At 32.9% G+C, this 14,862-nt stretch overlaps 1 protein-coding gene across 4 annotated transcripts in view; it reads left to right on the plus strand.

Moving 5' to 3' along the window:
- Nucleotides 1-14,862, plus strand: part of LOC118198084 (dystrobrevin alpha-like) — a 167,024-nt gene that overhangs the window by 20,941 nt on the left and 131,221 nt on the right. For all 4 annotated transcript variants that reach the window (XM_085820167.1, XM_085820166.1, XM_085820168.1 and 1 more), the window contains exons 4-5: nucleotides 8,892-9,105; nucleotides 11,149-11,234. In XM_085820167.1, coding sequence (XP_085676293.1) covers nucleotides 8,892-9,105; nucleotides 11,149-11,234 — 300 coding nt within the window. The remainder of the gene's footprint in view (nucleotides 1-8,891; nucleotides 9,106-11,148; nucleotides 11,235-14,862) is intronic.

The raw sequence follows: 14,862 nt of genomic DNA on the forward strand, positions 1-14,862 counted from the left end.
AAAGGTAAATGAAAGAGCTCTTAAAGCTAGCTATCAGGTTGCTGAACTTATAGCCAAGACAAAAAAGTCGCACACTGTGGCAGAGACATTAATACTTCCTGCCTGCAAAGCTATTGTAGAGGAGATGCTCGGACCTGAAGCAGCAAAGGAAATAGCCAAAGTCCCTCTCTCAAACAACACAATTTACAGACGTATTAATGACATGTCTGCAGACATCGAAAGTGTGGTTTTGGAAAAGATCCGTATCAGTGAGAAATTTGCATTGCAACTTGACGAGTTTACTGATATCAGTGGACATGCTCAACTCTTAGCTAACGTGCGTTTTGTTGATGGTGATGCAATTAGAGAAAACTTTTTTTTGCAAGGTATTGCCAGAAAAAACAACAGGAGAAGAAATTTTTCGGGTCACATCAGAATACCTTGAACAAGGAGGACTTAAGTGGGAAAACTGCACAAGTGTCTGCACCGATGGAGCTGCAGCCATGGTCGGGCGCACCAAAGGCTTTGTAAGCAGAGTGAAGGAAAGAAATCCAGATGTGATTATTACGCATTGTTTTTTACACCGCGAGGCCCTCGTAGCCAATACTTTACCATCGGCCTTAGTTCATGTGTTGGTTGATGTTGTGCGCATGGTAAACATTGTAAAGTCACGACCCATGAAAAGTCGCATATTTGCAGCTTTGTGTGAGGAGATGGGAGCAAAGCATAAAACCTTGCTGTTTCATACGGAGGTCCGGTGGTTGTCGCGTGGCAAGGTCTTGGTTCGTGTGTATGAGCTGCGGGAGGAACTTAAAGTGTTTCTGACAAATGAGGGGTCAGATTACGCAAAGCAGCTTGCAAGTGATAAGTGGTGTGCAAGGCTGGCATACCTGGCAGATATATTTCCTCATCTGAATGAATTGAACACCCGAATGCAAGGCCGAAATGAAAACCTGCTTACAAGTACAGATAAAATAAATGGATTCCGTTCAAAGGTGCAACTCTGGCATCAACACGTGGAAAGTGGCAATCTTGAAATGTTCACACTCACCATGCAATGGCAAGGTGTTCACACTGCTGCACTGTGTGAGATAATAGTTAAGCATTTAAAAACTCTTGAGGAGAAGTTGTCATTTTATTTCTTTTCAGTCTCCACTGAATGCCTTGACTGGGTTAGGGACCCTTATAGCTCAGCATCAGTTGTTGGAAAGGAAATGACTTTACAGGAGTAGGAGGAACTAATTGAACTGAGACAAAATCGTGGTTGCAAGCTAAGATTTGCTGATCTACCTTTGGACAGTTTTTGGTTGGATACTGCCAAGGAGTTCCCCCTTCTGGCAAACAAAGCTATTTTGACATTGCTCCCTTTTTCCACTACGTATCTGTGTGAGATTAGCTTTTCAAGCATGATTGCTATGAAAACCAAATACAGAGAGAGACTGAGAACTGTTGACGAAGAGCTACGTGTGTGTCTTTCTTCGATTCCAGCCAGAATATCAGCTTTGTGTTCAGCCAAACAGGCCCAGGTTTCGCACTGAAAGTATTTTATAATTTTTCACTATTCTGTTTACTTAATATTTCATAATAAAGTAATTGTAAAATACTTTCTTTGTGCTTATTTGATTCCTATTCAAAAGAATTACTTTATTATAGTCAATATAGGCACAGAGTTAATTTTTTAACATTTTCTAATGGTGGTGTGCCTCGTGATTTTTTTCCCCGCGACAAGTGTGCCTTGGCGAAAAAAGGTTGGGAAACGCTGATCTAGCAAACACATCTCATCATTTTTCAGTTTAACTTTTTTTGCAACAATAATGCTTTATTCTTGCAGAAATGTTATCTTGGTCTCTTTTCTTCCATGTAAAATTCCACAAGCATATATTAAATTGAGTTTAAGGAAGAAAAAAAAAAAAAAAAAAATCACAGTTTGTCTATAAAAATTATTGAAACTTGGAATAGAGCAAAAAGCTCTATTTCAAGTATGTACAAAAATGGTGACATAGTTTGACTGAAGAATTTTTATGAGCATGGTTGCCTAAAGAATGGTTATGTGAATTATTGCCAGAATTTGGCACATTAAAAAATTTGACAGCTAAGGTGATTGTGATTGTACGTATGTATCCATGGAGGTAGGAAGTAAGAAGAGAGTCCCTAACCGGTTTTTCCCATATGCTGCTTTGAAGCGCTGGTGATCCCTTCGTGGAGGCCAAAACATTCACTGACTTACCATTAAAGTCAGTGGTGGTTGACACAATCAGATGTATATATTTTGTAATTATGTTATCAATATACATATAAATATGTATATTTTCTTTTACTACAATATTTCAGAGTCCTAAGTATGTGAAAAGAATACATTTTTAAATAGCATTTCATTCTTAACATAATGAACAGAATGAAATGCTATACTTTTCTCAGAAGAGTTTAGTTTGCCCAGAACAGTGAAATTTGGATGAAATAGTTTCACAAGTTTTTGTTAATTACATTAGAAAAAAGTTTTACAGTAATTTGATTTTATTCCATTAAGGATTACAAATGTTAAGATTAAAGTTTATTGTATTATTAATATTATACATTATTTCTTTTCTATTTACAGAGAATTTTCCTAAAATACTTTCTCAAATATGACATGATTTTTTAGCTTTTGAGGCATCTTTTAAATTGAAAATCTGAGTCAATTTATAATTAATGCTCTATTTGGTCCATTTAAAATTAGAGCTATTTTTATTTTAATAGTGAAATACATTAAATATTGGTGCTGATTTCCATGTACTTAACTTTTTCTGAATATTTCTAAAAGGGAATAAAAAAAGGATTTTTTAAATATTATATTTCAAACTTGTAACTGAGTTATTATAAAATGTAAGGGAATAATTCTCTTAATACTTATCAGATTTACTACTTATTACAATACCTTTTAACCTTTAATACTTATCACAATACCTTTTAACAGATTGCTTTCCAATATGAACAATTCTTGCTTAAACAGTTTTATAAATGTATTTGCCAACATAATTTCAATTTTTGTTTACAATTAAATGTTAAGATTATTATATATTTAGATAATATTTATAGTCATTATAAATTTAGATATATTTAATGACTAGATCTCTTCACAGTACAGGAGTTTATGAATGAACAAATCCTTCATTTCCAAATATATTTATAAATATTTATATATTTTATTAAAGGCACATACAGTACAAAGTCCGAGATCCGGACGTCCATATCCGGAATGATCTAAAATCTGGACCTCAAAGCCACCAACAATAGTTTTTTTTTTTTTTTTTTTTCTTTTAAATTTTTTTTTTTTTTTTTTTTTTTTTTTTTGGTGTATGCTTTGTGCATGTGCATTTCATTTCCCTCCCCCATAATAAAGCACACAGAAAGTCCTAATTCTTAATTTAACTTCAGCACTAAATAATATACCTTGTTTCTGAAGAAACAATCATTTTAGCATGAATTTGTGTGATCAATAATTTGACTCCGCAGCTGCGTATCTGCTTGGCATGCATCTCAAACCAAAACATTGTTGATTTTTGACCAACAAATGTTTCATCAGGGATATAACATATATTTATTATTTATTAGGGATATAAATTAGGATATTATTAGGGATATAAATAAATTTATTATATTTTGCTTTCATCACCCATGTTTATCAGTCATGACAACTTGAGTAATGACTCATGCAGCAATGCTTAAAAGATTTTTTTAAAATTAGTATAGCAAAGAGTATGGTAACCATTTATGTTGACATTATTGCTAGATTGACATTATTGCGATGATGACAGATTTAAGTTAAATGTGCTAAAATGTTGACGAGGAAAAATTTTATCGAAAATTGCTTACCATATGTTAAAAATAGATTTTGTTAATGATAATGATACTCATAGGCTAAAAGATTACAGTTAGTGCTATTTGAATTAACAGTAATTAAATCAATTATTATTATTATACAGTACAAAATCTTTAATTCAGACTTGTCGGGACTTCGGCGATTCCGGATTAAGGGCATTTTCCGTATTATAGATCATCAATTTAAATCTGGTAATGCAGAAATTATACAATTAAAAATATGTAACTGTAATTTATGAAATAAAGAGCAATTATGATCAAAAGGGTATCAAAATTTACAAAAAAAAAACTTAATATTTATTTGTTTACTTTATTAAACATTTCTTTCAGTTGTTTAAGTTGCTTCGTTTATTAGTGCTAATACTTTCTCTTTAATTCTATAAACAGACATAATTTCCTGTTGAGTTACAAAGTTCCACTGTTCAAGTCCTGTAATTGCTGTGTCGAGAATACCGACTAACTTGTCAATCAAAATTTTTCCGTTTTCAATAACTTCTCTGTCATTTTCTTCACCATCGGAAGCGGGCATGGACAAACGCTTTACATGCATGCATAGTGGACGCGCTCATTAAACACGCATGCGTAAGTTTATGGCTTTGAGGTCTGGATTATAGATCATTCCGGATAATGGACGTCCGGATTACGGACTTTGTACTGTATTCAAATAAACACAGAACTGGCACAGGCTTGTATGGCCACACTGGGCAACAGAATTTAGACAAAATTTTTGGAATTTAGAGAAGCAACGGGCAACAAAATACTAAAAACTGAAAATTATTGAATTTAGGAAAGCACTGGGACCCAGAATTTAGGGGCGACTAAATTTTAGAACTTAGTGAGGTGCTTGATAGCATAATTTAGGACCCTCAGAGACTGCATCAGGCAGTAACATATTTAGCGCCAGCCCTCGATAAGCTTTAAGTATATATAGGAATTTATTTATTCAGGATTCAAATAAGCCTTAAACATGTGCAGGAAAGAGACGTAAGTATAATAAATAACGAAACTAATACAGTCAAAAGTCATTAATCGGGACTTCGGCAATTCCAGATTATCGATTTTTCCGGATTATAGATCATCAGTTTAAATCTGGTAAGATGGCATGCAGAAATTATAAAATTAAAAATATGAAACCGTAATTTATGAAATAAAGAACAATTATGATCTAAAGGGTATCAAAATTTACTGAAAAAATCTTGATATTTATTTGTTTACTTTATTAAACATTTCTTTCAATGTAAGTTGTTTAAGTTGCTTCGTTTTTTATGTGATAATACATTCTCTTTAATTCTATAAACAGATATAATTTCTTGTTCAGTTACAAAGTTCCACTGTTCAAGTCCTATAATTGCTGTGTCTACCAACTAATTTGTCAATCAAAATTTTTTTGTTTTCAATAACCTCTGTCACTTTCTTCGCAATCGGAAGCGAATTATAATGACAGGGAATTTGATTTAAATCATATCAAAGACGGAGTACATCGAGATGAAATACTACATTTAGTAAGGAATTATAAGCCAAATAAAATAAAAACATCTGCCATGAAGATAAGGATAGTGCTGACAGATCAACTTCCAATTCATTGCGCGCCGCTAAAGATAAACAAAGTTTAGATAAACAAAGGATATGCCTTTATCCATTTTTTGCAGCAATTCCACTTTTTGTTTAATGGACTCCGAAACATACTTTCTCTTTGTAGATCCTTTACATATTAGTAAATATATATCAGATATTCTATTTGACATAATCGAAAGTTCAAGCTTACTTTTATAAAATTGCTCTAACAGTCTGCAAAAAATAATAAGCCGGATCCAATTCGAAGATTAAGGAACAACGCAATCTGCAACATTAACTGAAATAGATAATAAGATTATTTTAGCTTAGCTTATACCGTCCATTATACATTAAACACGCACTTGTAAACATATTTTGCGCACGCGCACACGCATATTCGCAGCCGTAAAGGTCTTGCTCGCATGCGCAGAAAGTTTGTAGCTTTGAGGTCCGGATTATAGATCATTCCGGATTATGGGTGTCCAAATTAATGACTTTTGACTGTAGAATTCAAGCTGAATTGTCTCAGTTAGCTATAGAAGCAAGACAAAATTTAGTGGAACAATGTGTCTTTCATTCCCGATCTTATGGTATCTGATGCTCTCAGCTGATACGGAAGCTGCTGAACTATTTGCAAATTAATTTATTAAACTCACTAAGAGTGAAAAATTATCTCCAGAACAAATTTACAACACTGATGAAATTGGTCTTTTCTGGCAGTATGTAACGCAAAATACCTTGGCAACTTATACAGAGAAAACTGACGTCAAAGATTCCAGAGTGAGACTAACAATTTTAGCATGGACAAATGCTGCAGGAACGCACAAGCATAAACTTTTCATAATCCTAAAGAAAACATGATGTCGAACATTTAAAGGAGAAAAAATTTTTCTGTTACGTAATTGTAATCAACTGTATGTCCCATACTTCACTTAAAAGTTTTTGTGAAAGATAACATATCCATATTATTATTTCATCCATATTGTACATCCATCATTCAGCTTATAATCAGAATAGTGTGTGCACTGAAATGCTAATATAAAGAAGAATTTTTACATCTATGTTAAATTTCTTGAATATGAAAGGACTATTCAGGAATTTTTGAAATATTTCAGTATAATATCTGCTGTGTACAGCATCACAAGATCACAGGAGAGGATGTGTCTCCAGACACTTTAAAAAGTGTTTGGCATAATTTATGGCCAGCTACCATATTTCATGATGAGGATGATGAATATGATAGCTGCAAATGTGAAGGTTTTCGGATATCACAAACCAAAGGTGAAATTTTTCATTTAATGGATTGTTAAGAAATGTGAAGAATCATTATTACATGAAGGTGATATAATAGAAGTTTTTCATTGCAATGACAGTACCTCAGTCATCAGTCAAATAATAAACAGCACAATCATTAGCGATATTTTCGGGATCTGGTTCTAGATCCTGAAAATACCGCTAATGATAGTGAAGAAAGTAACAGAGCCATTAATGAAAATGAAAAAATTTCGATTCGCAAGAGTGTCGGAATTCTCGAAACAGAATAGTGGAACTTTGTAACTGAAAAAGAAATTATATCTGTCTATAGAAGAAAAACAGAAAGTATTAGCACAAAAAGGCGAAGGAACTTCAACAACTTACATCGAAAGGAATGTTTAAGAAAGTAAACAAATAAATATCTAGCCTTTTTTTTTTTTTTTTTTTTTTGTAAACTTTGAGGCCCTTTACTTAATAAATGCTTCATTATTTCATAAATCTTGATTTCCTATTTTTAGTTTTATAATTTCTACATGCCATCTTACTAGATTTAAATTGATGATCTAATATCCGAAAAATCCCAAATCTGGAATCCCCAAAGTCCCAACGAGTCAAGATCTTAGACTTTGTACTGTACATGCTTTTTGCAAGCATATGCATAAATGCCCATGCATATTTCATATTTTTAATTTTCGATGGTTGCAAATCTTTAATTTCTGTGCGTTCACTATATTTTCCGAGTAAAGTAATTTACAATAATTTAGTATATACCAGAAAGTTTTAAATAAGAAATATGTATAATTATAATTTGAATGAAAATTACATACATTATTTTTAATACCCACTCAAAGGTCCGTTTTTTTTTCGAAATTCTTCCACGATGGCATTTGTCCCTTTAGGCAGATAGCTCTTGCGTGCCTTACTCTATTTAATAAAAGCTTAACCTGACCTATGTGCCTAATTGCAAATATTTTTAACAAGCATAATTTTATATTTACATTTAGCCATCAAGTTTGAAACTTTTGACTTAAAACACATTTTAGGATACATTCATTATCAAATTCAAATTTTCTAGTAAATGTATTTTGGCAGAGAACTAAATACCTCTTTTAGCGTTTTCACCCAGTTTAATAATACACTGATAATATAATAAATAATAACTATTCATTTCACATTTAAACATTAAACTCATTGTCATCAGATTGCAATTCATCACACAATGAATGTTCCTTTTATGCGGAAGTGTCCCGTTTTTTGATTTGTATGGAACTGTCCTGTGACGAAATACTATCAAAGTTATCAAGGGAGCTTCTGGATGTAAACAAAAAACACCCTATCTGGACACCAAAGCCTGGGAGCAGTGCTTCACTCGTAGTGCGGGGTTGGCCCCTCCTTTAATTTTTACCTCCATTTATCTATCCAATCCTTACGTCCACCTGAATAACAACAAAAGTTGAAAGTACTTAGATGTAAAATGCCTTCGTACATATGCTTGGTGATTAGCATTGGGAATGTTAAAATGAAGTGAAAAAATAAAAAAGAAAACCTTTTCCTTCTTAAACTGAAACAAAAGCAACACCAGTTTCCTCGTCTTACTGTGAATATTTGCTTTAATTCGATTGCACCTGCATGTTTTTCTGTACTAACAAAATTTAGGTCTCTAAAATATGGTTTTCCTGATTTTGTTATAATACAAAAAAGTATGCTTTGTGTTATTTTTAACTTCAGTTTGTAATAAAAGTAACCTGCACCTGGTTTCTTAGCTTTTTATCATCAGATGAATTGACAGATGGCAAACTGCTCATAATGTGCAAATTTTATATCTGTTTTTGAAAGCTTTGCGAGAAAAGTTAACAGATGATATATTTATAGACAAGTGATTTATGAAATATAAGATGTACATGCAGAAATAATGCCTGTTAGTGAAATTAATGAATTTAGTGAAACTGTTAGAAAAAATTAATTAATTGAGTAACAGTGATAACCTGTCTATGAAATGACAACATCATTTAGATGTTTATAATATGACATGCGATATCTTAGTGTATTTTAATCATATATTTAAATTAATGTCCTTTTTATCTAATATAAATTCTTTTGTTAATGCTTTGAAATATTTGTGCTGTATGTAAACTCATTTGCATAATGGGCATTATATTCACTTCATAACATTGCTTGTATTCACTTTGATGTATCTGTGATTGTGATATGACCATGTAAAGATTTTATTTCCTGTTTTATTTTAGTGCATTTACTCGACATATGGAATATCATTGAGGCATTTCGAGAAAATGGGTTGAATTCTCTGGATTCTCGCTTAGAATTAACCATTCATAGGCTCGAGACACTGGTTCATTCAATTTATTATCAACTGAATAAAAGACTTCCGTTATCTCAACAAATTAATGTTGAAAACAGCAGTGCCCTCCTTGTGAATTGGCTGCTTGCAACATATGATCCGTAAGTGATCAGTAAATTCATTGCTTTTTAAAAAAACTTAGAAGTCCAGTTATTTAGATTGACTAGAATCTTATTTCAATAGGATAATTGGGATAATTTAGGTCATATTTTCTTATTGGCCAAATATGTGTTATTAGTTGATATCACTAAACAGTGCTGGATTTACGTATAGGCTGCACAAGCTATAGCTTAGGGCCCCAACTTTCTTGGGGGTCACAAGCAAAAATTGTACAATATTCCATATAAAAAAATTGACTTATGGCTGTCATAAAGGGCCTCATATCTCAAAAAATGAATTCTCAAAAACGATTTTATGCTATTATTTTTTACTAATTAGAGATTTATAATTGATAGGAAGAATCATGAAAACAAAGCAGAGAGTAGATGGGCAGTTACTGAGAAATCTAAGTTCACAATCCAGATATCTTCAATATTACATGGCAGCACCTTATGCTTCAGTGTGGTCAGGCATGGAGCCAACCAGCATCTATTATTGCCCTGTAGCAAACAGGTCTACAGATCATTGGATGATGCATTCGAAATCCTGAAAACTGTAGCTCCATACTGATTGACTTTTCAACTGATCTAAGATATTCTCAGTAAGAACATACTCTATAAGGAAGATATCTGAAGTATGAGAAGGTTTTAGAAATGTCTGAACGTGACTTACTTAGGCCTTCGCAGCCTGAACCATATTCAGCTAGGCATTATCTCTCTGGAATATCCCATCTGAAATTCTGACCAAGAAAGGAAGCATATGGGGCCATAGAATCTTTACCATATGCTGCTAGGCTACCAGTATTCCTTGTGCCACTACAAGAGTGAATCAGCTCTAGATTGTGTCTTCCCAGATCATTATGCAGTAAGAAGTGCTAAAAAAACTATTTTGGGATTGTGCCATTGACCAGGAGATTTTCGGGGCCATAGAATCTTTACCATATGCTGCTAGGCTACCAATATTCCTTGTGCCACTACAAGAGTGAATCAGCTCTAGATTGTGTCTTCCCAGATCATTATGCAGTAAGAAGTGCTAAAAAAAACTATTTTGAGATTGTGCCATTGACCAGGAGACTTTCAAACCCAGGCTGAATGATCATCTGTCCTCAAAATAAAGTGGCACTCTTTACTGAACATATTTACTAATCTCTGGTGTTCCTGATTGCTGTGGGTTTAATGAGCTCTGAATTAATTAAAATTTTGCTGTATATGTGACTATGCAGTCATGAAAGTATTCTTATTCTGCTTGTTCATCATTTACTCATGGAAAAATATCTGATTACTAGGAATGGTAAATATTGATTTAGAATGTAAAGTTCTGGCCAAGCTAATTATTTGTTCAATTGCTGAAATTAATTTAGTTAGTGGATAAACAGGACAGCCAATGAAATACTCTAACCACCAAGAAAAATTAGAAGATTCAAATTGCATTTAAATAGCTACTTATTTACTAACTAGTACTTCATTTCCCTTCACATCAATCATTTTGAAATTATTGCAGATTGATATTTTTTATTAAGTTGTCAGATTTTAGTACTTTAAGGAAGCTATTCAATCATGTTTTCTGTCAAAAAGGTATAAAAGATATTGTGTATAATGTTCTTGTTCATCCCCTAAACATAAATAGCAGATTCATTTTATGTTCAAAAGAGAAATACAGAAATAAGAGGCATAACTTTTAAAATTGAAACTCCCTTTTGTGTTTAGTGTTGATTTTATTCAACAGTCGTGCTTTAATTTTGAAAGCAACAATGATTATTATTTTTATCTTAAAGGAAATGTAAAATATTTGTATAATTTTCATGTTTTAAATTTTCAATGGTAAACTTTCTTTCTTTTTTCTTTTTCTTTTCTTTTTTGCACACGTTAGACAATAATTTGTTTTGTTTTGTGAGAGCAGCAAGTAAAGAGTAAATTTAATTAGCCATATAGTTCTGTATTTTATTACAATTTAATGATAAATTTACTTGTAAGTGTAGCCTAATACAAAGAAATATTGTACTTATTATGATCTTATGCTAATACATAATTTTTGTTTCTTTGTAGAGAGAGTACAGGAAAGGTTAGAGTTTTTCCTGTGAAAATTGCACTTGCTATCATCTGCGCAGGAAAAATTACGGACAAACTCAGGTGTAAGTTTGAAATGTTTACTGATTTTAGTTTTTTATGAATTTAATTATGATATTTTCTATTACCGTAATTTATCTTGTCTTTAAACAATGCTTGAAGCAGCTATAAAGCTTTTCATTTAATTCAAAAATAAATGCAAAATGTGATTTGAAAGGTCTGCAAGGTACTTTCTGATTATCAGCAGTGCTACCAGAAAAGGACAAAAAATATTCATGTTGCAACACAGGTATTTGAATAACACCTTCTTTCACAGTTTCCATTTCTCCAGACATTTTGCCAGCATGACTGCAGATTATGATCCCTTTTATGGGAATTTAAGCATAGAGCTAGACTACACACTGCAGTTTTTGTTATCTGTAGTAAAATCTGACTTAGCTTTCTCCATGCATAGAGCATAACATGGCTCGGTTATAAATATTATGCATCTCTCTTTTTGCTTCCAATTTAATGATTTTGCTGCTAGGGTTATGTACAATACCAAGTTCAGTTATCTTTGTTTATTTTATAAGTTAGTACAGTACAAAGTCCGAGATCTAGACATCCATTATCTGGAATGATCTAAGATTACCAACAAGCTTGCACCAACAAGCTATTTTAGTCCAAAGGATCTTTGTCCCTGAGGGACTATAATTTTCGTTTTGTGATTTTGCATTGAATCACTCTGAATGTCCATTTCAATTTTCAAACTGTTGCCACCAAATATTATTGCCCTGTATATCTGAAGAAATTAATGAAGAATCTGTATAAATGTATGTATGTTTCTCGCATTGTGATAAAACAACGGTACCTATAGCCATCGGATTTTGAATGATGTAATCCTACTGTGAATATGGGCATCTGGAAGCCCAAATTTGAAATTTGGATTTTGTTTTATTATCGATTTCATATTTTGTGAAACTTTAATGAATTTTTGATTACCAAACTCAAGGATTTCAAAGCGAGCAATGGCAACATTGAACAGAAAAAAACATTTTATATCCAGCACGTGATACTGTGTATAGGAAATTTTAAAGATATGCTCAATTTAAAATTATTTTGTGATATTGTTGTTGAACTGAATTTTATGGTTTAAGTGCAAAGAACATGATACATAATAAATAAAGGTAACACACAAAATGTTTTTAAAAAAAGCCCCTTTGGACATAATTTAAAATTTGAAACCTTTCAGATTTTCCTTCCCCCATCTTCTTCTTCTTCTTTTTTTTATATTGTATTGTTATGAAATGTACAGGTGCGGTAAGATGGCTTCCTTACAAAGCAGTTTTAGGGTTGCCATATTTGGTGAGAAATCACCCATTTGGCGACAAAATTGGCGATATACCACGAAAGGTTGGAGAACATTCTGGAACAAATTCTTACCGGTTTAGCCCAGAATGTTCTCGATTACAAGCCGAAAGCTGGTCTGCAGTCTGAAACCCTGCTGGTCCACAGTCAGTTAGAGTGCCTCGTCTAGCGAGCTGATAGTCAGCCATTGAGCGAGTGTCTCGAAGTCTAGCGCCGAGTTAGTTGTCGAGTGCATCGAGAGAGTCTTTTAGTGCATCGTCGAGTTTTGTCTTAGACTGTGCTGAGTCGAGAGCTATACTCTTGTCTATCGTCCGGTGCATCGCTTGGAGAGTCTGGAAAGTATGTGGAGTTCCGAGAACGACCAATCAAAGTTGGGAGCTGTGCTTGGGTGCTTTGCAATGAAGTTGTCTTCACCGTTATTGCCTGACAGTGTGAAGGAAGTGTCGCTGAACATGTCAGCATGTTTATAACAGTTCGACGACTGTAAAAGTGGTTTTGGAGCTGTCCCGACAATACTGGCAAATAAAGTGTGTTTTGATACTTCATCAAGTGTCGTCGTTATTCACTCCAAATCTACGTACGAACGTGAAGGAAGAGAATAATGTAACAACTGGTGTCAGAAGAGAAAACCGCAACAGTATGCTTTATGGTGCATTTGATTTTGTCCCCCTGGTAATAAAACATGTGGAATGTCCCGATTCTTAATTTTACTTTGGCTCTAAATAAACACCTAAGTATTGAAGAAACAATAATTTAGCATACATTTGTGTGATCAATAATTTGGTGCATATCTGCTTGACATACATCTCAAGACAATACATTCTACATACAAGCATCATTGATTTTACACCTACTAATATTTTATATCCCTGACGTCAACCTGGTGAATCCATTATTTATTATATTTTGCTTTCATGCATGTTTATCAACGAGTAATGGCTCATGCAGCAATGACCAAAAATATTTTTTTATATTAGTAATATAATAATATAGAGTATTTACAATATTGACATTATGCTTGGCAAAGATTACATATTTAAGTTAAATGCTCTAAGAAATGTTGACGAGGAAAAATTTAGCAAAAATCTCTTTCAGTGTGCTAAAAATAGATTTTGTTAATGATACTCATAGGCCAAAAGATTACATTTAGTGTTATTTGAATTAAGAATAACTGATTTGTTTTTTACATGAACTCAGAATTGCCACCAGAGCTCGTATGGGCCACACAGGGTGAAAGAATTAAGGTAAGACAAAATTTTTTGAATTTAGAGAAGCACCGAGCAATAAAATTAAGGGATAAAAAAATTTTTAAAATTTAGGGAATGCGCTGGAATCCAAAATTTAGCAGCAGTAAAACTTAAAACTTAGGGAGGTACTTGGTACAGAATTGAGGATTCGCAGAGACTGCATCAGGTGGTAAGATATCTAATACCAGCTTTCGATATCCTTAAGTATATGTGGGAATTTATATATTCAGGACTTGGATAAGCCTTAAACATGTGCAAGAAGTAGACGTAAGTATAATAAATAACTAAACTAATTCAATTCAAGCTTAATTGTCTCAATATGAGATAGAAGCAAGATAAAATTTAGTGGGACAACTTGTCTTTCTTTGCCAATCTCATGGAACATAGCCAGTAATGTATAGTGAATGCTATTAAACTGGGCTAAAATTATACATTGGATTCCCAAGGAATTTAAGTCAATATAGCAAGCAGTATGTGCTGTTCCTTAACTTTCTAATTTGATCCAGCTTTTTAATTTTGCAGGCTGTTTTTATTACAGATATTTTATGAAAATGAAAGCTTGAACTTTTGATTATGTTAAAATAAGTTTCCAAAAGCGTGTTTCGATGTATATGGAAATTCTACTTTTTATGATGTAAGAAAACAGAAAAAGGAACTTTCTGAATTTTTTGTGGATTCCACGTCCCACTTGTGGTGAATAACAGAAAACTTATTTGTTATGCTAAAATTGAAGATTATGACAAAGTGATGACTGAATGGTTCAAACAGCATCGCAGCGAGGGCGTGCCATTGACGGGTTTTTGTCAAGCTAAAATATTTCACTGATAAATGACCTTAAAAACTGATTGCACATATTTAACAGGTTGGTTAACCAAATTTAAAAATCATTATAGTACAGGGTAATTAAGAATTGAAGTGAACGGTAACGTATCAGTATTATTCTTTCCTCCAAACTGGATATCCATTATTCAGTCTATGGATATCGGAATTGGGCGCCCGCTGAGTCGGATATCAGATTAGTGCCCGTTTTAATGAAAGATAATGTATCTGTATTATTCTTTCCTCCAAATTGTATGCCCGTCATTCAGCCTATGGATAT

This window comes from Stegodyphus dumicola, chromosome 7 (genome assembly GCF_044657685.1).
Source record: "Stegodyphus dumicola isolate Sdum_Otavi_A_Nest chromosome 7, ASM4465768v1".
NCBI classification, from domain to species: Eukaryota; Metazoa; Arthropoda; class Arachnida; order Araneae; family Eresidae; genus Stegodyphus; species Stegodyphus dumicola.